The sequence below is a fragment of the Mesocricetus auratus genome, unplaced genomic scaffold (genome assembly GCF_017639785.1).
Source record: "Mesocricetus auratus isolate SY011 unplaced genomic scaffold, BCM_Maur_2.0 Super-Scaffold_100014, whole genome shotgun sequence".
NCBI lineage: Eukaryota > Metazoa > Chordata > Mammalia > Rodentia > Cricetidae > Mesocricetus > Mesocricetus auratus.
The window spans coordinates 14578140-14605344 of NW_024429197.1; the positions used below are offsets into that span (position 1 = coordinate 14578140).

The 27205-nt window shown below is 48.1% G+C and overlaps 1 protein-coding gene across 3 annotated transcripts in view; it reads right to left on the minus strand.

The window, feature by feature from the left end:
- Csmd2 (CUB and Sushi multiple domains 2) overlaps positions 1-27205 on the minus strand; it is a 558343-nt gene that overhangs the window by 63562 nt on the left and 467576 nt on the right. For all 3 annotated transcript variants that reach the window (XM_040756596.1, XM_040756595.1, XM_040756597.1), the window contains 12 exons: positions 26131-26226; positions 24851-25054; positions 24063-24187; positions 22919-23015; positions 21337-21441; positions 20236-20354; positions 19648-19717; positions 18239-18355; positions 15276-15485; positions 9000-9188; positions 6822-6999; positions 5443-5588 (listed from right to left, as the gene is read on the minus strand). In XM_040756596.1, the coding sequence (XP_040612530.1) occupies positions 5443-5588; positions 6822-6999; positions 9000-9188; positions 15276-15485; positions 18239-18355; positions 19648-19717; positions 20236-20354; positions 21337-21441; positions 22919-23015; positions 24063-24187; positions 24851-25054; positions 26131-26226 (1656 nt within the window). The remainder of the gene's footprint in view (positions 1-5442; positions 5589-6821; positions 7000-8999; positions 9189-15275; positions 15486-18238; positions 18356-19647; positions 19718-20235; positions 20355-21336; positions 21442-22918; positions 23016-24062; positions 24188-24850; positions 25055-26130; positions 26227-27205) is intronic.

Consider the following 27205-nt stretch of genomic DNA (forward strand, 5'->3'; position numbering starts at 1 on the left):
TTTTAAAAGATGAAATCATTCTGGAGATGGGTGGTGGTGACAGTTCCCTGAAGAAGCCTATACATACAGTGCTGCTGAATCCGATTAAACACGGTGTTCACTTGTTCTATTGCAGTGAAAAAGTAGATGCATTCTCTAATATAAAACAAGTCGCTGCTTTTTCTTTTTTGCTTTGAATTCTATTTTTGTATTGCTATTGTTGTTCTCATGTTTGCCCAATATGTCACTGATCAGTTGTTTACTTTTGATACGAGGTCATACTACGTAGCCCAGGCTGACCTCGAGTTTGCAATCTTCCTGTTTCAGGCTGCCAAGTAACAACAACCTTTTATTTTTAAGTGGTTAAGAAGCTGCCACAGAAAATAGTTGGGTATTATTTAGTCAAATAAGAGTATTTTTATAGTCACAGAACTGGACTTGAATGAACTTGCGTATTGAAGAACAAGGGAGTTTTTCTACTGCTTCATCTAATTCTGTGTTTTCTGTAACTTTGTTCTTAAATGGTCTTCTTTGCTTTTGACTTTTTTTTTTTGGTTTTACGAGACAGGGTTTCTCTGTATTGTTTTGGAGGCTGTCGGTCCAGCCCGGCCTCGAACTCACAGAGATCTGCCTGCCTCTGCCTCCCGAGTGCTGGGATTAAAGGCGTGCGCCACCACCGCCTGGCACTTTTGACTTTTTTATTTGGGGTTATGCTGTACTTGCCTCCTTGCTTGTGGTGATTCAAAAGTGTTGTGCTTGGTTTAAAAATTATTGGTGATAGCAGTTAATACCCAAAGCCCTTATTTCTCTAACCATCCAAGTCAACAGTTGAATGATTCCTACCAATTCTGTTGTTCCCAAGAAAAGGGCATCCTCCTGTCTCTCTCCAACCATGGGGATGCTCACTAATGGAAAGACCACCGTTACTATGTTACCATCACTGGCACATCTGCATTCTGCTTTCAGAAAACTCCCATCGTTACATGGGCAAAATCCCTGCTTAGCTGGAATCAGGGCATCCCACTTGCTCTTTTATGTGCTGCTGGATCCTTGGCTCATGTCTCCTTGGGTGACCTTGGAGTGATAACTTAGACTGAGACAATAGCAGTATTGCCTTTAAGTTTCTGGGTCCCTGCAAAGAACAGCCTCATCCATTGGCAGGTGAAAGAAGAATTCCCCCTTTCACATCATCTACAGCAGCGGTTCTCAACCTTCAACGCTGTGACCTTTTCATACAGCTGCTCATGTGGTGACCTCCAACCATAAAATTATTCCATTGCTACTTCATAACTGTAATTTTGCTACTGTTATGAATCATAATGTAAATATCTGATATGCAAGACATCTGACATTCGACCCCAAACAGGTTGAGATCTACAATATGTAATCTTTGGGGGTGGGGAGATGTCTCAGTGGTAAAGAGGGCTTGATGTGCAGGTGTGAGGGTCAGAGCTTGGGTCCTGGCACCGAACTAACAATGGGGGCCTGGTCTTGTGTGTGTCTGCAACTCCATCACAGAGCAGGGGCAGACCGGAAGATTGCGTGGGTTTGTGGGCTACCAGCCTAGCCACAAAAACATGAGTTCCAGGTTCAAGCAGAGTCCCTGCCTTGAATGAATATGTGGGGACTGATAGGAGAGGACACCGCCCACTAACTCCCTCTGACCTGCGTGCACACCTGCGTGCAGACGTGTGCGTGTTCTCTCTCCTCCCCATCTCTCTCCTTTCCTCTTTTTTCCTCTCCTTTTATTTTCTCCCACTTTAATGTCAAAAATTAGTCTGAGAACTGCCTGGTTCTGTTTCCTTTGAAGGTCACTTTCTCGCATTGGGTCCTAGTTCTTATCACTCGAAAACACTGTTGGGCTTTCCCCTTCCAGGCATCCAGTCAGCCCTTTGATTCTCCCACTGTCGGGCTTTGCTTCTCAGAGAAGTTCATTTATTTCTGTCCTACCCCCTTTTCTTTCTGCACGCCGGCTATCTGTCTACTGTCCCCCTCCCCCGCCCATCTTCACCAGGCCCTTACCCTTCTCTGTCCTGTAGCTGTTTTCAGCTCTATTCTCCTTCCCCTCAGTCACTTCTCTACAGTGCCATTCTGCTCTGTTCTGACTCTCCTGCTGCCTTAAATCCTGTATTGCATTTCTTCAATCTTAATTCTTGTTATTGAGCTCCCCTTATAAATAAGTTCTGACGAGAGTACGGAGGACACAGCTTGGTTGGGAGAGTGCTCCCCTGTCATGCATGTAGGCCTAAATTCCACGCCCAGCCTGGAGTAGAACTGAGTGGTGGCACTGGCCTGTAATTCCACCACTTGGGAATTGGAGGCAGGAAGACTGATTATAGGTTCACAAAGGTTCAAGGTGTTTCTTGGCTACGTAGTGAGTCAAAACCGAACTAACCAAAAACAAAGCTATGATTAAAATTAGGAGCACACACAGCCCCTAATCCTTTTGATTTTAAAAATAACCACGAATATTCAAACCAGCAGGACCTCACTAGGATACTTCAGAGTCTACTTTCTGAGTAAGCGGAGGCTCATGTATAACCACAACAGCTGTGAACATCTGGAAATGCACACAAATACACAATCGCCTTCCAGTGGTCACATCATGTGTGAGTTCTCAGAGCTGGGCTGGGATGCATGTAGGAGACTTTACTCAGCACATACAGCAAGAGGGTCCCATACTCGAGACTACAGAGGGAGAAAATCTCCCCACTTATATTAGTTGTTTGTCTTGATGTGACAAAATGCTAGACAAAAGCAACTTAGGGAAGGAGGGGTTTGATTTAGGATCATGACATGAAGGCACATCAATCATGGCAGGGAGGCGTGGCGACAAGAGATTGAGATGGCTGATCACCTTGCATCCTCAGTCACGAAGCAGAGGGAGATGATGCCGCTGGTTCCTCCGTTTTCTACAGTTAGAGCCCCAGCCCCCAGGAAGGTACCACTCACATTTGGGTGTATTTTCTCACCTCAATTAACCTCCTCTAGAAACTCTGATTGTCTCCAGGTGACAGTCATTACTATGAGTAGCCACAGAAGGCCGTGGCTCATAACTGTCAGTACAGGAGACCCAGCGTAGAGAAGTTCAAAGCCTTCCTCTGACCTTCATGGCGTTTGACACTTTGGATTCACATGCGGTGAACTGAGGCTTGACATAGCTTCTGCTGAAGTAAATCCGGATTGAGCATCTTTGGACCATCGCTGAAATGAGGCTCTTCTGATTCCTGCATGGCCCTGCTGCCCCATCACCACTGACGCCTCCTGCAATTACTTGGCTAAAGTGGCATGCTTGATGACCATGATGATGATTTGCAACTATGTAAACATCTCATCCTTAAACAACTTTCAATTCACTTCTGTTTTATTTGACAGGTTACTTATTATTTGTTGCTATTATTAATGACTTTGATTTTCAAATTATCTCCAAGATGGCCAGCAGGTGTCCCTTCAAGCCAATTTCTATGTCTTTCTGACTCATCTCCATCATTCCCTGGACATCTCCTTATTTTCAGCTCTGAGATGCTTTCGGCTTGGTTTGTGCCCTCTCTGCCCCAGCCTTGGGAGTGGCTGTTTCTTCAAGGAGACCTGGTCCTTCTAGTAGAAAATGCTGCTCAGAATTTAAGACCCAGAGCTAGATGCCTCACTGCTCCCAGAAATGCTGCTCCCAATCTTGTGGTGGCAGAGCTGAGGAATCTAAGTACACATGTACACACGTCTCCATACAGACACACCTCCTCTCACATTACAAGGCATGACCTCAGAGTGAGTGTGCCAGTCTGGGTTCAACACCAATGGATGGGCTCTGACCTTTGCCCTCCCTTTCTGTGTTTTTGTGTCAGGCTTCCTCCAGTCTGAGAAGCTGGCCTTCTGGTGTCCTTTCCTTAGCTGATGAGTCACTGTGTGGAACCGAATTCCCGTTTTACTGTCACTCTCCCTCCACACCATCTAGACTTACCCTCTATATGGACGTCCTCCACACACCACACTCTGCTTTGGCTCAGCACTTGACAGGAGTATGTCCTCATCTGTCCCGGGATCTGACCATGTGCCCATTCCCTCCCCTTCAGATACCTACTCATCCATCACCAAGGATGTCAACTGTCTCCATCAGACAGCCCCTCAGTGTGCAGGGGGGTGGGGCGTGTCGCCCTGGCTGAAGCCAAAGTGCTTCTCATTCCCTCTCATCCTGGCAGGTGTGGATGCCATTGTCCCTCTTACTGTCTCAGTGTCTCACCTTTTACTTGAAGCTCATGCTATCTAGACTTCCGTGCCGGAGGTCTAGATAGCATGAGCTTTCCCCAACTCTGCTTATTCCTACACTGCTTCAAGGACATTTTCTCTGCTATTCAAATCCATTTTCTCCTTTTGAAAACATGTCACAGAGCCATTTCATACGTCTCCCTGAGGTATCTTGCCTTCCTGCTTATTGATGCTTACATGAAAACAAAGCTACCAGGGCCACTGCTTAGCTGTGGGAAGGTGAGCATTGCCCTCCCCCACCCCCAAGCATCCCTTCTCTTCTCACTCTTCAGTTCCCATCCCAAAGCATCATCTCTCCACAATGACTCCAGAGGAAGCAGAACTCGCCTGCATTCCACCCTCCGTTTAGCCACTGACCTGTCTCTGTCCCAGCCCGTGCTATTAATCACAAAGGATTCGCTGCTGCTGTCTTCTCTCCCTGGAGGGAGCAAGGTCTCTGGGGAGTTGGCATTTTATAGGGCAGGGAGCATGGATAGTCAATGGAGGTGTGAAAGGAGGCTCACCAGCCCCACGAAAGTGGAATGCCATTTGGCGAGTCCACCAGATGGGTAAAATGGTAAGAGCTTAGTGTTTGTGAGGGCACTAGACATGAAGGGCGCATCCTCTCTATTTCTGGGAAGAACCCACTTTGTTATAATCACTTTGTAAGAAAACATTTTACAGCCCCTCAGTGGTGGTGCACACCTTTGATTCCAGCACTTGGGAGGCAGAAACAGGCAGATCTCTGTAAGTCCCAGGCCAGCCTGGTCTACAGAGTGAGTTCCAGGACAGCCAAGGCTACACAGAGAAACCCTGTCTCGAAAAAAAAAAATCAAAGATACCTTTTACATTCCCTAGCAACTTTGGATATGTGAATGCTTGTAACCATACAATACTGGGGGGATTGTTACCTTGAGAAACTCTCATGTGTGTCTGTCATAAGGAATAGATAATGCTTATATTGAGTGAAATGAAGTCAGTGCTCACATTAACAATAGACTAGGCAAACTACTCTAAATTTATGCTATTAAAAATTATAAAGCATGGAAAAAATGAACTAAGCAATGCACTAATGGAGCCCTGGACTGGGGATGCTCCCAGAGCCTGTGGACATCCAAGCTCACAAGAGGACACATGACTCACTCAAAGCCACACAAACAGCAAACACAGCCTGGATTGGAAAGCCTGTGTGCCCCACCCTGGCCAAGCTCTTCTACTGACCTGAGAAGGCGATGGCGAAGATACCACCTGTGGCTGTGTCCCGGTGGAACTTGAGCAGGACCTGGTTAGAGGAGCTGTGTGCTATTTTCTTGGACAAACTCCGGGTGAAGACACCAAGCTGTAGAGAGGTTTGCTGTGGCCCATCCCTGCACAAAGGAAAGAAGGTCCTGTTTGTCATAAATTGCCATCAGGGGCTCCAGGAGAGACCTAGAGTGGGTGGCTGCACTCTAGCAAACTCTCCAATCCTTCTGTGTGAGGTCTCCTAACAGAGTTGATGGAACCCTTATTCTTTTGGTTCTTCACTAGTCCAGTGGGCTTTGGGACTGCACAAGCACCATAGGGCAGGGCTGCTGGTCTTCCTTGTCAGGGGTGGAGAACTGTGGTAGGATTCTCTTCTCTCAGCCAGCCCTTAGCTACCCAGGCAAAGGTGTACCCATGTTACCTTTTGGGGAAAATGGTTTCTCGCCTGAAACCTTATCTAGTGCCCCTTCCTATTCATATCCATTGCTTAGGAATTCTTCAGAGTTTTGAGAAAAATTATTCTACTACCCTTTGGTGATTCCCAAAACAGCATTAATCTCCAAAGGATTTAAAAAATGCTGTATATGTTTTTGTCCATAGATTCAATTGTTTTAGGGGAAGGTTGTTTATAGCTGCTCTTACCAGCTAAAAATCTGCATTTCCATTTCAAAATCCACTGGGGACACTGTCTATAGAAATGTTGAGTAGCTCAATTCTGCAACCACTAGCTGTACATGGTTACTAACATTTAAATTCATTAAAATTAAAAAAAAATCGCCGGGCAGTGGTGGCACACACCTTTAATCCCAGCACTTGGGAGGCAGAGGCAGGTGGATCTCTGTGAGTTCGAGACCAAGCCTGGTCTACCGAGCGAGTTCCAGGACAGGCTCCAAAACAATACAGAGAAACCCTGTATCGAGAAACTAAAAAAAAAAAATTAAACAAAATCAAAAATCCAGTCTGGTGTATTCCATGGTGGATGGATGACATGGACATAAAATTCACCATCAGTTCAGAATGCTCTGTTGGGCAGCACTGGGTCAGCAAAGATGACCAGAGGAACTTTGTATAATGTCATGCCAAGTCTTCTTTGTCAGTCTGCACAGCTTGGTTAGGTATATGGAGAATGTGAGAGTAAGTTCTTGAAATATGAAGGAAAGCCTGCATATTATCACCGCCCCCAATCATGGGCTCCCTGGCACTTTTACTGGCTGTAGAAAGAGACCCAGGCTGGGGACCACTGACCTTGCGTTCCTCTCCCTTCATAGAGTTGGTGGCCTGATGCTGAGCCTCAGCTCAGCCCTGAGCCCCACAAATGCCTCTTTTTCATTTGCTGTTGACATGGCTTCTGATCTTACCAGACAGTGATGTAGTCTCCAAAGGGTTCTATCTGCAACAGGCTGAGGTTGAGATGGACACCATGGCCAATGGGCACAGTGATCAGCCAGACACAGTCCTGGGAGCTGGAGTAGGGGCTGGGGTATCCAGGTGAGTACACGGTGCCATTAAAAGAGGTGATGTTTCCACCACAGGGGACTGCCAGGGAGGAAACACAAATAAATGAGTATTTGAGCATCCTACCCAGCCAGCTGAGAACCCAGATGCCTTCCTGGAAAAATCCCGGTTCTCATTACTATTTTGCTAGGAGGTTGGTGGAGCGGGGAGGGGACATGGGGCTGTGTGGTTGTGCCTGGTTCCGTTCCTCTGCCCTGTTCCCTGGCTGTCTATCATCACTTCAGGTGCCTCTGCAGGCATCCCACCTTGACTTCTTCTTCCTCAAAGCACAGCCAGTAGAGAAGGAATTACCCTTAAGAACTCCTCTGACCCCTGTCCTAAGGATGGGGAGAAACAGGGCTTTTAGGATGGGGACTGTAATATAATACATTTACTGGGAGGAACTGAGGGACTGTGCCAACCTCTCTCCTCTCTGACTCATTCTTTCTAGAGTGGTTCTTTGGTCTAATTTTTAAAATTAAATTTAGGATGCACATTTTGGAGATGTGGCACGTATATATGCACGTTTGCATGTGTGTGTGTGCATATGCATGTGTGTGCACGGAGAACTGAGGTTGATGCTAGCAATCTTCCTTGATCACTTTCCATCTTATTCTTTGAGGCAGGGTCTCTCAGTTGAGCCCAGAGCTTGCCGATATGACTAATCTAGCTAGACAGCTTGTTCCAGGGGAATTCCCTGTCTCCATTACCTAAATGCTAGAATTTCATCTGGGTCCTGACAACCATTTATATGGATTCTGGGAACCTGAACTCACATCTTCATAGTTGCACAGCAAATACCTTAATTGGGTTTGGGATTTTTGCAGTGAGGCTCAAGTTGGGTTAAAATCATGGTTCTGCCACATAACAGTCACATGACCATAGACAAATAGTTCATTCTCTCTGAGTCTGTTTCCTCAGGAGTGAACTAGACTAAGTCCCTGCATGGGACTGTGGGGGCTATTAGGTAACACAACACTTAGGAAATGGTTGGTCAGGGCTGGAAGGAGGCTCAGAGACAAGAGAGCTGGTTGCCTAGCATGCACGAGGCCTTGGGTTTGTACCCCAGTGTATCAGTCAACGAGCCAATGAATGAACAAATCAATCAATAAGCAAAATGTTCGGCTCAGTATCTTGCCAGAGATGCAACCCTTGTTTTAGGTCTCCTTCTCTATAGAAAGCTAATATTGGGCACTCCCCACCACAGGCTGAACCATCTGTGGAACCTTCTGACTCTCAAAAGTGTCCTGCTTCACTAAGGAAGGGAGTGAAACTCAATGACAAGGTAAGGATAAGGAACTGACGACTGACCCTGGCCGGAGCTGGGACACTTTCTTCTTCTGGCTCCTGTCCTTGCCAAGCCTCCCACTCCAAGACTGGTTCTAGCATCTCCTCCAGGAAATTTCTGGAGTGTCCGAGCAAGGCAGGAGAGAAAGTGGAAATGGGGTGTCTCTATGGGGAAAGGAGGCCCCATGGCCTCCTGGTCGTCTCCACCCTGGTTCTGCTTAAAGAAGAAGGCCCAAGAATGTTCCATCTCCAGTGACCTGAGTTTACCAGCTCAGCTCTCACCAGCTCTACATGGAAAGAAGGGGAATAATGGGGGAGGTAAAGAGGAGCCAGGGTTCTTAGCAAAAGCCGTTGTCCTCTTTCCCTTGGGAGGGTTTCAAGTCTCAATCTCTCTCTGTCTCTCTCTCTCTCTCTCTCTCTCTCTCTCTCTCTCTCTCTCTCTCTCTCTGTCCACCATGAAGCTGCTACAGTCTCATTGTGATGCCTTCTCATTCACTTGGGGGACATTATCCCACCAGAGTGGATCTTCCTGCAAGCTTGATATGTCATTCTCTTGGCTATAGTGCACGTCTTCAGGTCCTTCATAGAACTTGCTCAGAGCTCTGTCACATGGGCTCTCTCCCTGGTGAGCTGGCTCCCATCTACATGGAAACAGGATGAGCAAGGCTTGCCTGGACCTCTGCCTTTGCTGATTCCATGGAGTGGCAGAGTAGGACCACCCCAGAGAGGACCATCAGGGCAAGAGAGGGACATACCTTCACACCTGGGTAGAGGATGGTCCCAGTTCCGGTTGGTGCCATGTTGACATGTGAGGACAGGTTGACCAGTCAGTTGATATCCCGGAAGGCACTCAAAGGTCACTGATTGTCCAACATTATAGCCAGCTCCCCTCACTATGCCATTGGCAAAAGGCTCTGGGTCTGGGCACTCTTGAAGTTCATAGGCTAGAAAACATCAGGAGAAAAGGTCACTTTATGCTTTCTGGGGCATTACTTTCCAAATGGAAGACTGGGGTGCCCAGGGGTAGCATTGCAGCAGAGCCCATGACTGGTGTATCTATAGACCTGACTGGTGATCAGCTTTGGACAAGTCCCTCAATTTCTTTATGCTCTCCCTTTCTTATTCATAGTTGTTACAAGGACTGAGTACAATGACACCTGGATAGCCCTCCGCAGGATACCAGCATGTGGGAGGACCCCCATGAATGTTATTGATGGTTCATAGTTCTACCGGGAAAGAGACTCAAGGGATATACTGACAGTGGGGCTGCTATTCACTGGACATCTTCTCGGGGTCAGGCATTGGTTCAGGTGTCTTCATGTTGCTTAACTCGAGGTCATACACAGAAGCAATGAGGTGAAGGGGTTAGTGGAGCCCTTCCAGCTATGCTGTTAGAATGCATGAAAGCATTTAGGGGGAATAAGTTAAATCTGCAGTCAAGACGGGCGCTTTTGGAGGGACTAGGTGGGCCACAAGGAATGTGTGCCTCCCACACAAGAATGTTCCTTGGAGGAGTAGGAAAGCTGCCCTCATGGCAATGGCTAGGGCCTGCTAACAGGCAGAGTCAGCTGAGGCGCTGGCTGAGTGTGTACCGCAGAATAATGCCTTCCACTAATTGGGTACATTGGACAAAGACTATTCTTTGTGGCAGTAATTGGGCACTCTCTACACAGGGAACTGGCAGAAGAAGGAGATGGACTATTTCCACGGCAGAAACTCAGTAGGAACAGCTGAGGCTGAATGATGCCCTGTGGAAGTGGATGATTTATCACATATAATAAGAATAACTGTGACCTCAAGGCTAACAGTTCCTCCATGCCCGCTCTGCAGTGGTGACTGTGGTCTGTGTTTCCATTTGGCATTGTGGAGGGTCGTTTCAGTGAGGAAATCTGCACATCTCACTAGAAATCACTTTCAAAGAAGCTTGGGGAGAAAGCTCAGTTGGTTGGCCCCACAAGTAGGAGGACCTAAGTTTGATACTGGGATCCATGTAGGTTTGTTTTCTTTCTTGCTTCCCTCCTTCCTTCCTTTCTTTTTTCCAGGAGTAGTAGCAGTGTGCATTTGTGATCCCAGGACTGAGGAAGCAGAGACAAGTAGACCCCTGGAGCTTATTAGCAATCAGGCCTACTTGATGAGATCCAAGTCATGAGAGACCCGGTCTCAAAAAAGGGTACACAGCACCTGATGCATGATGGATGACACAGGAGGTGGTTTTCTGGCCTCTGTGTGAACAAACATATACATGTACCCCTGCACTACACACATGCACACACACACACACACACACACACACACACACACACACACACACGAGAGAGAGAGAGAGAGAGAGAGAGAGAGAGAGAGAGAGAGAGAGAGAGAGAAATCACTGAGATGAATGTTTCCAAGAACCAAGTAGCCACCATTGGCATGAGTGGGCTAAAGAAAGGTGGTCCTGTAAATGTAGAGCCTTTGGGTGACTTGACCATGAAGTCATGGAGGAGGCAGGAGTCTGTTGCCTGGGTATTCTGTATTGGAGGCCTCAGTTGGAGCTCAGTGGCCTGAAGACAGACAGCAAGGAGACTAAAGGGAACAGCCACAAGTCAAAAGCCAGAGCAGCTTTGAAGAGAGTGGCCAGAGTCACACGAGCAAGTACCTTTTCCAAAAGGGAGAAACTTCAAGGAGGGTTGCCCGAATTCCTTTCACTCCAAGACAGATCTCAGAGCACTAGAAGGTGCCTCAGAGGGAGACATACATTCTGAAGTTAAAGCAGGTCTACTCAGGGAGAGGGGCTGGGCTGTCCCAAAGGGAGACATTACTGTGAGAGCACTTGTGATTCCAGACAAACTATTATCGTTTGAAACTCGAGTTTTGACAGCTCTTAACATTTTGGAGCATTTGTGCACATTAATCATCAAGCTATGAATGCGATTCCTCTGAGGTTTTCGTGTGTGTGTGTGTGTGTGTGTGTGTGTCTGTCTGTCTGTCTGTCTGTCTGTCTAGTGTACGTAGTGTTCTCAGTGTGTGCATGTGTCTTTTTGTCCTCTAGTGTATGTATGTACAGGTCTGAGGACAATTCAGGTGTCTTCCTTTCATAACTTTCCACCACATTTTGAGGCCAGACCTCTCACTGAACCTGGAGCTGAGCTGTTGAGGAGACTTGTTGGCCAATGAACTCCTGAGGTTTTCTTGCCTCCACACCCCAGTGCTAGGGTTGCACACACGGGCCTCAGGCTCAAGTGACAGGAATTTTATCTACTGAGCCATGGAGTAAGTTAAAAGTAAGCAAACTTAGCTGTCATTAAACATTTTATGGAAATGTCTGCCTATGGAAAGACAGAGGAAGCAGCTGCCTAGGGATGCTGGACTACCCTTTGGGGGTAATTTTAAGGAGAAAGATCCAGATTGTTCTAAGAAAAGTTAAGGAAACAAAGAGAACTAGGGTCCACAGAAATAGCCTCAGTGGGGACAGTGGCTTTTCTACAAACCTGGAGATCTGAAGCCCATTTTCTTTATAGAGGAAGCATGGGAGGGGGCAGTTGGGAGGCCTCAGGGCCCAGAGCCTGTTTACACTGAACAACTGTGGCACATGTGGGCCACTGGGCAGAGAGAATCATCTGAATCTATCACAAATTAGAGGCCTCAGTGGAAGCAGCTGGGCCTCTGGCACTAGAGACTCCCCAGGCTGAGAGGTCAGGACCATCACAGCAAGAAACCTTAATGGAAGTTGAGCTCTAGTCAGAGAAGGAGCAGGTGGCCTCATGCTCAGTGGCACACAGGTGGACTTGTGATTCAAGAGATCGTGAGGCAGGTCCTGATCACAGAAGAAAGACTGGCCCATTATGTTGTCCTTGACTCCTTGGAGGAACAGCTGGGGAACTCAGGTTGGGCAGGCTCAGCAGGAGCCCTTCTCTGGGAGAGCTAGGAGGAGACTCTCTGAAATGGGGTGGCAGTTGTGTGGGTGGGAGTGGTTGGGTCTCTTGTGGGGATAAGAGGCAGTGGTGGGTCTGAGTAAGACAGCTCTGCAAAGACAAGTGGGCTTGCCACACTGCGAGCTTGCAGGAGCAGTCATTCTATTGTATGGGATCAGTGTGTGGGCGGTGCCTGTGAAGATGTGGGCTGTTCCTGTAGCAGTCAACTGTGACCCAACAGTGGTGTTGTCAACACTTACATTTATGAGACAGTAGTGTCAGAGGGAGCACAGGTTGAACTGTCTCTACATAGTCACACATTTGAGTGACCAGAACATCAGGAAGTGACCTTATTTGGAGAGATGACCTCTGCCCATTTCACATAAACCAGAATGGCTGTAGGGTAGATGGCAATCTGATGGCGCTGGTGTCACAAGAAGCGGGAGTTTGGGGAACCTCCATACTACAACCCATGATGTCGCTACTCATTTACCTTTCCACCAATAGCATGGAAGATTCCTTTTCTCTCTGTTATGCCAGGACATAACAGAGGACATTTTAAGTGTTAACTGTATCAAATGCATTGTGAATGTTTAGGTTAATGAGACTATGAGCCACCTTAATTTGATCAAACACAATATTCCTGCCTTGAAACATGACACTGTATTCCATACATATGTACAATAATTCTGTATCAATCAGGGAGGGGGCGAGAGTTTTGGAGATGTTTGGAGATGGATACTATATGAAGATGATGTCAGAGACTGGGTGATGATTCTAAAAGCCAACATGACACTGACGATGTATGGGAAGCACTCAAATCTAGTCGCCCACCTGGAGTAAATAGAACCCTCAGGAGAAACCTGGCCCACAACACCTTAATCTTGCTCTCACTTCCATCCCCAGACCTGTTGTTCAGGCTCTTTGGTACTTTGTGATGGTTTCCTAACAAACGAAGACCCAGAAAGTGATGGTGGTGGTAGTGTGTGTGATAGGGACCACACCCGTTCCAGCCAAAGCATGGACTATGCAATTGGGATCAGTGTCTCCCATGACATCCCAGACCATTGGGACAGAGGGTGGTTACTGGTGTGTCCTGGCTCATCGGTCCCCCATCCTCCCCTCGTCAGTCACAGACAGTCTTGCACAGCTGCAGATTTTCTGACAGCCCTCACCCTCCCCTGGATGTGACTGCCTGGTCAGTACCAACAAAGTGGCATGGTTTGGGGAGGCCACGCTCTTGTGACCCTGCAGTATGAGCCTGCGTAATCATTCTAAATGTGCCTACCTCAGGGGTCATGCTTTACGGCTGTCCCAGAATGAGAAACCCAGTTCTTGCTAACAAGTATTCCTGTCAGACAAGGAAGGGGATCCTAGCCACAGGGATGAAAAAGCCAAGGATCTTGGGAAACTACATTGCATGGTATTTTTTCTATATTAAAAGTGGTCAAAACTTTGTAAAACATTACATTTTCTTCCAAGATGTACATACACACACACACACACACACACACACACACACACACACACACACGAAAGAAGGAAGGAAGGAAGGAAAGAAAGAAAGAAAATTAAAAATTAGGGGTTGTCTCTGGGAAATAATCCTGTCCCATTTGCCATTTTTTTCAAGGTGAATGTGTTAGTGAATTATCTGTATAACTAAAACTTAACTTTGAAAACAGGAAATTGCAAGGCAGCTCCTATAGTGGGATGCAGTGCTGGCTGGACAGAAGATAACACATTGAACTACTCCAAGTTCCTTCCTCCATTCAGGGGATGTGGCAGGATTACAAGAGCAATGTGACTTCTATGACATGTGACATAGCCTGCATGTGTCCCCCCAGCCAATACAACACACTGAAGCCTCATCCTCTAATGGGAGAGCACTGGAGGCCTCCTCAGGTCTTCCCTGGAGAACTAGACTAGGGTCCCTAAGGGCTGGGCGTTGGTGGCGCACGCCTTTAATCCCAGCACTCGGGAGGCAGAGGCAGGAGGATCTCTGTGAGTTCGAGGCCAGGCTGGACCGACAGCCTCCAAAACAATACAGAGAGACCCTGTCTTGTAAAATCAAAAGAAGAAGAAGAAGAAGAAGAAGAAGAAGAAGAAGAAGAAGAAGAAGAAGAAGAAGAAGAAGAAGAAGAAGAAGAAGAAGAAGAAGAAGAGGCCTCAGAGGTCCTTTACTCCATCTACCAAATGAGGACACAGTAATAGGGTGCCACCATGAGCCAGAGAGCAGGCTCTGCAGGACATGGGTTTTGCAAGCTCTTTGATCTTACTAGAAGAGGGAGGAAGGAGAGTCAGTTGTGTGTGAGGTGCCAGCTTGTAGCATTTGTTACAGCAGCCTAAGCTGGCTGATGCCCTCTGCTCACTGAGACACTGCATGATTTTAGGGCTTTTCAAAATAAGCATGTAGTAGTTTGGAAAACATACTAAAAGTATGGAGTGGTAACTGAGTGAAAGTGAGATGGGTCAGAACGAGTGTTTCACTCAGGGATGCTAGGAGAGCATTCAGGGCAGAGGTTAGGCCTGTGTGGGGCTGACATGTACAGCCATGCGGGCTGGGCAGTCTCCACAGTCAGTGATGAGCGATGGCCTCACACAGCAAAGCCCCAGTTGGTGTGATGGGGTTCCTTTTGGGGGAAAGCACACCAGAAGCACGGGACCTGCCATCGGATTTCACCTGAGGAAATAGAGCCTCTGCGAACTTACAGGTGGGTCTCCCCGAGGAAACACTGCCTGAGGTGGGTGCTGTTAACACTGTTACTGGACTTCTCTATTCTGTCATGGGGGATCTTTCCTGAGACAGCCTCCCAAAGCCAAGGGGAAATGGTGGGCCACTTCCAGGGATGCCTGAGGGGAAACTGATGGGCTATTTGCCCAGGATGCTGTTGGTTAGCAGCTCTAGACACTATGGAGCCTCAGTGGACACTGGGGCCCATAGCTCTGGAAAAAACTGGACATTTGTAAGCTAGTTGTCAAATGGGGTTAGGTAGCTACTGAAGTAGCTGTCAACCGGAAGCCTCCACAGAAAGGCCTGCTGCCCCTCAGCCATCTCTTCCCAAGCGTAAGGATGGGGAGATGGGTGGCTCTAGACCAGACACGGGGTTGACAGTGGTGCCACTGTGATACTTCCATCCTTACCCTGGTACTCCAGCTTGAAACCTGGCCGGTTCTGGGAGTGGTCGCTGTGGAAGTAGACAATGGTATCGTGGGATGTGGAGAGCAGGGAGCCCGGCACCTCACTACCGCTGAACCTTCCCATCATGCGGCTTGTCTCGGAGGGACCACTCCGGATTTCCAAGAAATCGTGGTTAGGTTCCGTGGAGAAGTTCAAAAACTGAATGTGAGCACCTAGGAGAAGGACAGAGGCAGACAGTGTCCAAAGCCACACAGCCTTCTTCTGGCAGGATGTCCCCTACGGTGCCCAGAGTCCCCACCACCAAAGCCCAACCCAGGCAGATCTCCCAGTGCACTCTCTGATCTTTGTCTATCTAGTCCCTCCTCTGGTCATCAGGAAGGGTCAGAAAGCCAACAGACTTTTCATCCAGAAACAAAGGCACCAGTTATTTCTGAGTTCCACCCGGAGTCTGTTTGATTTGACGGGAAGCCAACTTCAGGGTCAACATTAGATTCCATTTGAATCATGTCTAATATCAATATAAAATAGTTTTTTCTATAATAAATGTTTAATAAAAGATAATTACCCTCATTGAATCAAAGGACACACATGGCCTTTTTTTGCTGGTGTTTTCTAGAATCTTTAGATGATTCAGAAGGACATGGCTCGAAAGTGTATATTGTCCTATCTGATCCACCAAGAAGGCAAATGAAGCTTACACTTGGGACCTTGATGGGTTAATCAAGATCTCTTAGCCACCTGTCAGGTGACACGGATTTAATTAAGTCCCTGAGGTACATATTTATATAAGCCATGGAGAACTGAGGTTGGAAAAGCGACATGGATATTTGTTTACAGACAAGGTTTTGCAAAATTGAATTGCAATAGGAAAATGTTCCCCAAAGAAACCTATTCACCACGTATAACAAATGTCCACACATTACATTGTTAGCTGAGAAAATCAGGTCGGAAAAAATAGACATTGGAAACAGAAAAATATAGACATCGACTGCAAGTTTTGTATTTTAAGAGCCTGGAAGAATGCACATTTGTTTGCTAATACCGGATGAGCACATGCCATTGGCCTGTGCCATGGGATGAATAAGGTGGGATTGTTCTTGTGTTCGTGAGCACCAAGATGTTGTTACTAAAGATCTCTTTGTGATGAGGTCACATATTTTGATTTTAAAATGTGCTCAACTGTATTTGCTAATTTGATAGATTGAACACACATGTACAACGGTGTGTGTGTGTGTGTGTGTGTGTGCCTTACTATGTTAAAAGTAAGGTCTTCTGATGCTGAAGACCTTCATTTCCTGTCCTATTTATCTACCTTAACTACGTGTTACACAGTTCCATCTATGCACTACCCACTGCCTCAGTCAATTCTCCTCTCATGAGCATAGATTACTTCCAATTTCAGCCATCGTCTGTAGAGCTGGGCCTTGCTTGCCTGTGCAGCCTGCCATGTTGGAGAACTGCGGCCTGTGTGCCCAACCCTGGGTTCTTTGAGTAGTGTGGACAGAACGGGACTGTATTCTCCACCTTGAGGCAGAGGCATGGTACTGCAGAGGCTCTTTCCTCAAGAAGAACTGGTGTTCTGGATGAGAAACAGGGTGCTGTGGCCCACTGGAAAGCAAGAGATCCTGCTACGACACTGGACCTGTAGCAGGCCCATTAGAGACAGCGCTTTGGTGGCTGAATACAAGGATGACTCATAGGGGGCAGCTAACCCATTTAAAGCCTGTTTGCCTGTGTGTTACCTGCCCCTGCCCTTTGCCTTAGAGGGTCTTCAGTCCCAAGCCTGAAGACAGCAATAGGGACCCTGGTCCTCTTTGCTCAGTGTCTCAAAACTGGACTCTGCCAAGGCTGCCAAAGATGTTTCCATTTTCTCCAGTTTCCTTCAGGAAATGGTACTAGACACTAGAGCCTAGCCTTCAAGGGTCACCCCACTTGTCCCCCTCCCCTCCATCCTGATTTAAAGGCTAGGCAGACCACAGTTGTCTCTTATCAGAAGACATACTTGGGAGCTATTAACAGATGATCAAACGAGCAGTCCTCGCACTGAGGCTGGCAGACTGTGAGGTTCCAGGCCTGCGTAGAAATAATCCTCATGGGAAAAGGGAAGAGATGGAGGGCAGTACGCAGTGGGGCATGGCGGCCATCATCAAAGATTTTTATGTGTCACAGTGAAGCCTATGACTTTGTAGAGTTAATTATGCTAATACGAATGTATAAGAAAGAGGAATCCCCAGGGAGAGTTCTTTTCCTAGGGACAGAGCAGAATGGGGCAAAAGGACCCCCATGGACAACCTTCAGTTCCTGTTGGCACAAAGCTCGATCTCTTTGGCAAAGATAACCAGGGTTAAACTATATTGCCAGTATATACTACACGAATTGCCAGCAATTAAAATTTGTACCTAGACTAACATCTTTCATAGCCAACAACCCCCACATCTGGCATAGCCCATCTTCCCTCTCCCCGTCTCCAGGTCAGCTAGAATGTGTCTATGAAGAATGCTAACTCAATTTCGTATTGACCTTGGCTCAATTTAATTAGGATGATAAATGGGATGGGGAGTTAAAAGCACAACTTGAGGTCTAGTCGCAGTAAAATGGATTTCCTTTTCTTTTATTCCAGGTAATTTCTTTTCTTTTCTTTTTTTAAAATGGTCCCAGCGATGGAACCTTGTGCCTTGTGTAAGACAAACTCTCTATCCCTGAGCTATACCATCAGCTACATCTCAAGTTGAGTTTCTTATTCTGCACCCCTGGGTTTAGTTTGGGACTCAAATCATAGTAACCTGTAAGCTTTCTTCCCCTCATACTTTGATCTCTGCCATTCTCCAAGACTGTTCTAGACAGCACCAGATGAGCCTTAGGGAAGGACAGTTCTGGAGCTCAGTTTCACTGGCATAGGGCAGATAGCTGTTTTAATCCAGGCCTGGGCTCCAAGTCCCTGTCTCCCTGGGGGCTGCAGACTCACCAAATCCCACGGGCAGTGCAATCTTCCAGGAACAGTCCATGTTACTGGGGTAGTTGCCTGGGAAACCGGGGCTCAGGATCACCCCCTCCATCTCTTCCACTTCTCCCCCACATTGTGCTGTGACAATGAGAGCAGCTGGGTTAGGTCAGCAAGGAGAGGGCAGGGCAGGAGTGTTCAGAGTCACAGTTTTAACCATTTCCCGAGTCACAAACCCCTCGAGAATCCACAGGGTCTCTCTGCACATCTTTCCACACATGTAAACTGAGCATGTAAATTCAGGACTGAAGCACAGCATAAGGTGCCCATGAGTGCCAGCCTTGACTGTGCCCTTCACATGTTAGTGACCTCAACAAGGCCATGCAGGAAGTGACAAAGCTCTGCTCCAAGAGCAGTCCTTATATGATAGCCCAACCCTCTTTCCTTCCTCTCCAGTTGAGTCTTCACGACAGCAGACAAAGGACGAAGGAAAGAGAAGGGACGGGCATACAGCATATCCTCACTGTGTGCTTGCGAATGTGCCAGGCTCTTTCCAGATCTGGCTTCTATGGGGTAGGGTGGCCTGCTGTCATGGCTCACCATGACCACTCAGCTGTGAGGGAGGGTCTGGAGACATCTGATTTCAGGTTGCTGGGGCACCTCAGCAGCTGTTCAGCTGAAAATGATTTTACGTTTAGTGTTCTCCGAGGAAAGGCTGTGTGAGCAGAAGCAGGCTGATCAATCGGCCTTGGAGGCCCAGGGAAAGGAATTCAGGGAAGGAAATGCCTGGGTCCAGACAGGCACTTGCCTGGCAGACAATGACTAGGAAGTGCATACAACTCACACACACACACACACACACACACACACACACACACACACACACACACACTCCACTTATGGATTCCCACTGGAGGGTTACAATAGGAAAACCATTTCTTGGAGTCTGGCACTTATTAGACACCCAATAACTATTTCCTGCCTTCTTGACCTGACGAAACTCTCTGAAGCATCCCTGTATTTCCTTGTTTCTGTTCATTCCCTCAACATTGCCTAGCACAGGCTAAGAGTGAAACCACAGCAAATCCTTCTTTTATGTGAAACCCATGACATTACAAGCAGGTTTGTCAGTTTGTACTCATGCCTAAAATGCCTTCTGGGGTCGGGCTGGTTATGTGGTTCACAGAGGCCCTCATGATGTTCTCAAGTGGGCGACCTTCTTGTGATTTTTTTGGTTGGTGGATAGAACGTTCCAGAAGTCATGACAGCTTTGAATGAGAGTTAGAAATTGTAAAAAAAGAAATGTCTTTCAGGAACTAATGACTTGGAACAAATCCAGAACATAGGAATTTCTTTTGACTTGAACTTAAACTCAGCAATAGAGCAGAGAGCCCTGATCCCTAGGGATTTGGACTTCAGTCTGGTTCTCTTACCAATGCAGAGTGGAGGAGGGTAGTTCCACCGACGCACAGTTCCAGGCATGCAGGAGATGTGGGCATGGCCCTGGAGGAATCAGAACAGTAGTGGGCTAGTGGTCCCCAGAGGCACAATTATACATGTAACCCAGAACAGGGGCCTGCTCTAGGCCTCACATCAAGAGACAAGACATACAGACGCATGAGATCACCTTGGGACTTGAGGTAAGACAGAAGGAGAGAGATTTGGGGGCAGGAGAGACCACTTACTAACAGCCATTACTAAAGAATTCTCATTACAGGAGGTTTCCTTGTGAGTTTCCTCTAATTACTAAATTCCCTCATGGCCCTCAAAGGGAAATTAAATTTTCCCAAAGTCCAATCAAAGCCAACTTTGCAGGAACACATTCCAGGATGGATTGTCCAGGGTCTTTACCATCAACCAAGTTTGTTTTTGAGAGAATAATTCCAGGAGTGTATAACTGTCTCCAGGGGATACTGAGGCTACCTATGTCCTTGATGAATATAGCTCTGCTGGTATAGGACTGGGCAATGAACTCAGGGTAGCCTGCTCCCTGCCCTGGGTTTTTTGTCGAGGGGAGGTACCTGGAGGGCATATCCTGGCTCACACTGGAAAGACACCACATCATTCACCAAGTAGCGCTCGCCTGTCTTCACCCCATTACTGGGTACAGCTGGTTCAGGACAACTGCTCAAGCCCACCGCTAGATAAATCAGAGACAGGGAGAAAGGAGAGGAAGATGGACAAGACTGGCAAGTTAGGTGACAGAGGCTGAGGGTACTGTTGGCTTCTTAGGGTCCAAGGCTTGTGCCTTCCTGGGCCTGCTCTTCAGCCCGGCACACAGAGGAAGTTAGAATGTATAGTATGGAGGCTCATCAGTTCAAAGAAAGGACAGAGGGTGTCATTTCAGGGATTTGAGATGTTTTGTTCATCTACTGAGCCTACCATCAGGACATCCTGGCTGCAGACTCCCAAGGCCTTTCTGCCTGAGCCCCTCCCATGTCCCTCTTGTACTTGCTTGATCTCAAATTCTCTCCCCTTTCTCTGCCCTCAGAAGACAGTGTCTATCAGAGATCCCAGCAAAACCCATCAGAACACCTGATGTGTGGGGAACACTCAGTGGTTTTTTGCTGGCACAAACCAGCTCCTCCCTGTACCTAGTGTGAGATGTGAGCAGGGCCAGCAGTCCCAGGAAGAAAGCCATCTCTCCAGAAACTTCTATATGTTCCCAAAGGCACAGTTACAGTTACAGTTACAGTTACTGTTCAGGGATTTTAGCAGTGACTAGATGGAATCTTGTGGATGGTAAGTGAGACTTTGAGTGAGAGAAAGGACTTTGAAGATAACTATGTTATCCAAATGAGCATCGGAAGCCAGTTTGCAGAACCAGAGGAGAGAGCACCTCCATTTTCTTATATCCCAGATTATACACTGGGGCCAAGGTTGATGCATTTTCTGCCCAGGGTCTAGGGTATAGCGAGTCCTGGCATTATCCTGTGGTTGAGTATGCAAGCTTGAGAGGGTTTCAGACCTTCTCTAACCCTTAGCATCTTCCTCTGGTCAGTGGAAGGCTTAAATGGGAAGGAGTGGGTACAGCCCAAAATATACCCCACTAAGGGTGGGGATCCAGTCACCATTTGTTCTCTCCCCGAAATCCACACATGGCCATGACCCTGGATTCTCACTTTTGTATTCCAAGTGGAAGCCAGCAGCAGACACACTGATGTCAGAGTAGAAGTGGAGGTAGAGCTGGTTGGAGGTGCTGTTCAGGAGGGCAGGCACTGTGGTTCCTGGGTAAGAACACCAAGGGTTGTCAGGTATACCCTCCACGTGCCAAACTCCCCCTCATTCCTCTGCTTCTACTGCCTGCTGACATTCTACTCCCAGGGCACCCAAATACCCTCCATTACTAAATGGCAAATGCCAGGGAGTTAATGAGCCAGGGAAGGGAAGCCATCAGATGAGCAATGCCATAGATCTGTGCTGCCAGGAGGCGATGCTCCTTAGGTGGTGAGCGGGCTGGGAGCCTGGTCCCTTCTCAATCATCTTCAAAACAATTTCAACACGTACAATGATCTGGTCAACCCAGCTGGGCAGACAGTTTATCTAGATGTGCGTGATCATTCTTCTATCTTAGCATCATGATCTCTGGGCCTAGCCACTTCAGGTAACTTCCATGGTCATTGGGCAAAACCATACACCATGTTACGGAACAAGTGTACACTGAATGGGCAGTGGGGAATCCACTTTGGGGAAAAAGTTTGTTTGCTTTTTTTAAAAAAACAATGAGACAATGGTGATTCCATTTCTGGATATATGCTCTTGAGGGTGGGCAACATATGGGACACCAGAGCATGCGTGTGAATGTTCATGCCAGCATTAGTCACAGCGGCACAATAATGAAAGTGAGACGGACATCACTGAGTGACCGGTTTATGAAGATATGGCCTACCCACACAGCACGGTGCGGACTCAAATTGACACAGGGTGAACCCTGAAAACATGATGAATCCAGACAGAAGGCTACATGGTGTAAGATTTCACTCGAATGAACTGCTTGGACAAGGGCAAGTCCATGGGGATTGGAAGATGAGTGGTTGCCAGAGGCTGGGGGCAAGTAGGTGGGTGGAAAAGGAGTGCAGTTGGTACTTGGTATCCTTTCAGGGCTACAGAAATCCTCTGGGGTTATTTAGAAGTGACAGCTGCAGATCACTCTTAGTATACCAAACCACAGTCAATGGTGATGGTGGTGGTAATGGCGACGATGATGGTGATGGTAGTGATGATGGTGATGATGGTGATGGTGATGATAATGATGATGGTGATGATGGCAGTGATGATACTGATGGTAGTGATGATGATGATGATGGTGATTGATGATGATGGTGATGGCAGTGATGATGGTGATGGTGATGATAGTGATGGTGATGATAGTGATGGTAGTAATGATGATGATGGTGATGGTAGTGATAATGATGGTGATGGCAATGATGATGGTGATGATGGTGATGATGGTGATGATGGTGATGGTGATGATAATGATGGTGATGATAGTGATGATGATGATGGTGATGGTAGTGATAATGATGGTGATGGCAATGATGATGGTGATGAGAGTGATGATGGTGATGATGGTGATGGTGATGATAATGATGGTGATGATAGTGATGATGATGATGGTAATTGATGATGATGGTGATGATGGCAATGATGATGATAATGTCTACTGAAACCCTCCAAATGGAAGCCCTGGATGTCACATCTTACCTGAGAAACTCCCAAGCATGGTTACAGTGTTATCTGCTCCATCAAATACTTCTAGAGAGTCCCAGTTCTGCTCTGTAACAAAACTGATAACTTGAATCTGGAAAGACAGAAGAATTGAGTTGTTGATCACACAGTTCAAGTGCCTCTCTCCCTTCTCTTCCCATGGATAATTCAGTTTATTAAATACCCCCTGTGGGCCCAACACTGCGCTGGTTCCTTCCCATAAAAGTGACATGTGGTCCATATCTACCTCAGGAGCTCATTGTCTGGTAGGGAAGACAGGCAATATGTGATGATAGGGCCAAAGGACACTTAGTGACACTTCAGAAAGTGGAAATGCTTCAGTCCAATGGGCTTTCTCCCCTGCCTTTTTAATTTCTGGAGACAGGGTTCCACGTAGCTCAGGCTAACCCTGAGTCACCAAGTAGTTGAGGAGTACTTTGAACTTTTAATCCTCCTGCCTCTGCTTTCCTGGGAGTTGTGATAATATGCATGCGTAGGCACATCTGGTGGTGCTGGGGATTGAACCCAGGGCTTTGTGCATGTCAGGAAAGAACTCTATCAACTGAGCCACCTCTCTGGCCTCTGCTCACATTTGGAATATTCTTTGATTTATTTCTCCCACTGGGTGTGTCCAGCTCTGGTCCTGATTATTCCATTGGCTTCGCAGGCTCTGGGTCCTCTCCCATGCCTCTCTCTCTGGGCACACATTACACATCCCAGTATCCCCAGCATCCCCAGTTCTCCCTACCTCATCTGTGGGTGGTGATCTGCTCTGCACCCATTCATCAGCAAGGCCACCTTTTTCCCCTTAATGGTCTTAGAGAAACACCTTGAACCACTTGAAAGTCTCCCAAGAACCTTCCAAATTCATATTCCAGTTGTAAGCCCATTTTCTGTTCCTGGCTGAAACGAATTTCCACCTCCCATCCTCCCTCAATTAGCTGTCTTTCCTCCCATCTTCCCCCAGAGTTGCTGTGATCTCTTGTTTGGAAGCCATATCTCCACATCTGCAAGATGCCACCAAAGCCACAAGGACAAGGACAGAGATGTTATCTCTCCTTCTGCCTCAGCCTGGTTCAGGGTCCAGTGACAGACAGACTCTTTGGGCAGCCACTTAACCGAGGCACCTCCTTGCTCCTACCTGGATGCCAGCGCCTTCCGGGACCATGATCTTCCACACACAGTTGAGGCTGTTGAGGTAGGGCTCTGGGAAGCCAGGGGACAGGATGGTGCCCCTGCGTTCAGTGAGGTTGCCACCACAGGGCACTGGGAAGAGACATGGACTGGTCAGGCTCCTCAGTTCATCTTTGTGGTGCCTCCATAGCAGTCTCTCCGTGTGCTTCCCTCAGGGCCATGGGCCTCTCCTGGGCCAGCTTCTCCTTTGACTTTCCTTCCCACTCCCTCAGGATCTCTGGCTTCTGCTGGGCTACTTCCATGTGCTGACTTCTTCCCCAACTGCCCCCCTCATCCCCTGCTTCTTGGGGCCCACCTCTCTCAGGGTTTCCAGTCTGTGGTAGCTCATTCTTGTGCTGGTTTTTCCTCAAGCTCCCAAATCTCCCAGTCTCACCACCTGTAGGGTCCCTAGCCTCTGCTGGGCCTCCTTCCCATGCTGCCTTCTCCCTTAGGGACCTCCTGCTCTCAGCCTTCTTAGTGACTCGACCTCAAACATGGTTCTCCAGTGGTTTGTACCTGCCTCTCTCTCCACAGACACCCTCTCCAGCTCTTTCTCTTCTGGATTCACACTGCCCCGTAGGACCAGAGTTAGGCCTGAATGGGACAGTCTCCTTAAGTGCTCAGAGGGCTGATGTGTGTCTTGTGGGCATTTCTGATGATTGGCTGTGTCCCTTGGGGAGAGAAGTCTGCCATGGCAGAGCTCAGTATCCTCTCTCCATCTGTCCTTGCCCTGTCTCGGTCTTGGCTATCACTTACCCACACAGGTTGGTGCAGAGACATTCCACTGGGCCAATGCCCCAGGCACAGGGAGGCACTCGATTTCTGGGGACCCCTGCAGGGCATAGCCTGAGTTGCATTCAAAGCGAATGATGGCCCCCACGGAGAAGTCACTGCCCAGTCTTTTGCCGTAGCGGGGTTCTGGCACAGAGCTGCACTGTGTGGCACTGGTTCGGGGCACCGCTGTGGGGAGAAAGGCACTCAGGGAGCAGGCCTCACCACTGTAGAAACTGGCCCAGGGATGCATTCAGGACAAGACTGGAGGTGACCCTGGGGGCTCAGGGTGCATTTTCAGGCTGGCATGGACACTTCCCAGGGCAGGGCCCATTTTGAGGCAATCTGCTGGACTCAGTGTTGCAGTACAGCTCCTAGGAATCATGGTGGTGAGAGCCCTGTGGTCCAGACTTGAGGCTCAGAGCTCTTCTTTGCTTCCCCTGTGACTCTTCTTCCTTACCAGGGCCTCTTGTTCCCTAACAGCAACATCAGCCCTCTCTCAAGCCCCTAACATCAACCCCTCCTTGCCCCCAAGCCCCCGCCCAGGGTCTGCCGGCCATTGACTTGAGTGTAATGGTGGCTCGTGGGACTCAGGAATGGTGCTCCTTATAGTGGGATCTCCCCCTGCACAGGGCCGTATATGGCCTCCTGGGCAGGTGTAGAAAAACAGGGAGGGCTGTGCTTAGAAACTGGTGCCCTAAACAATGCGGCTGTTGCTGAGCAAGGGAAAGCAAAGATGCTCCAAGGTCCTGCTGGGTCTTAGTGACCCAAATGAACACTGGTTGCCTGACTGGTTGCGGACTCTTTTAATAGGACCAGCACTTATTACCGGCATTTCATACTTGAGCAAATAAGGGTTCTAAGAAGTAGGATGGCTGGTGTCCACCTCCCTGATCAGAGTCCCTGTTTGCCCCCTTCCTTTATGATGCACTGCAGACAAAACCAAGCTCCTTGAGGTAAGAGGACTGGGCAGATGTCCCCGTCAATATCAGAGATGTACCAATGGGGGGATGGGGCACTAATGGGGGGAGGAAAGGAATTAACTTCCCATGTGCGGTTTCCTTCCAAATTCAACAGAGAATCTAGCCCAGAAACTGGTGCTTGGGTAAACAGATGTAAACAGTTGAATGGACGTCCCCCACATTAGTAACTGCCCCCCAAAGTCCTCATAGGGAGGCACAGATGGGAGGTGAAAGGTCTGTGTTCCTTGGGACACAATGTCACTGAGATGACATCTGATCCTCCACGGTCCACACCCTACGTACCTTGGTAGACAAAGTGGAACCCTCTGGCTGGTACTTGGCCTTTGGCACTGAACTTAATGAGAACTTGATTGGAGGTGGCCAAGGGCAGTGACTCTCCTGCCGAGAGGAGTGAGGAGAGAGGAAGACAGTGAGTGTGGCTGTAACACTCAGCAGGTAGAATCCTGGCTGGGAAGGAGGGGCAGCCATGCAGCACACAGTGATGCCTTCCATAGTCCAGGACTCACTGCAACCTGACTCATAGCCTACACCTTACAGTGGGAAGCCCACAAGTGGGGGCTGGGGATGTGGAGCAGTGGGCAGAGCGCTTGCCCAGTATGCACAAAACTCTGGGTTTGATCCCCCAGCACTGCATGGACTGGGTAGAGTGGTACGCACCGCTAATCCCAACTTGGGGGGTAAGGCAGGAGGATCATAACTTAAAGGGCAGCCTCCATCCCCAGTTACAGAGCATGCCCGAGGCATCCTTGGCTATATGAGAACCTCCCCCCAAACCCTACCAAAATAGAGATGGTTTTACACCCATGCTCTCCCTTGATGTGTGGCCACTGTGAGGCCAGCATGGCAGAGCTCAGCATCCTCATTTACAAAGCAAGACGAAGAGGTTTGGAAAAATTACATGACCTGTCCAGAAAAGAGGGACCTGCTAAAAATATGCTGATTTATGGGACTGGAGAGAATGGCTGTTACCATGCCAGCAGGAAGTTGACTTGGAAAAGTGAAATCAGACTGATTAAAAATAAATACATAAAAATCAGATACTGGTTTGTCGGAAGGAATGAATGAGATCTGAGAGCTCTGACCTTTCCCAGACACCCCTGGGATAAAGCGACAGAGATGCTGGACTCAGACTAGCACATCTCTGAGAGCAACGGCAATGCTTGTCAGGATGCTGGGGACACCTCAGTGGATGCTGGGGCTACCTTGAGTACCCCAGCATGTGTAATCCTCCAATCACATTGTGCAGATGATAGGAAAAGTTTGTAAGGACACAGGCACGGAGGAGTGCTGGCCTGGATTGCAGACATGACTTAGGTCTGCTGGCTGTGGTACAGATGGGGGCAGGGCTGAGCAGCAT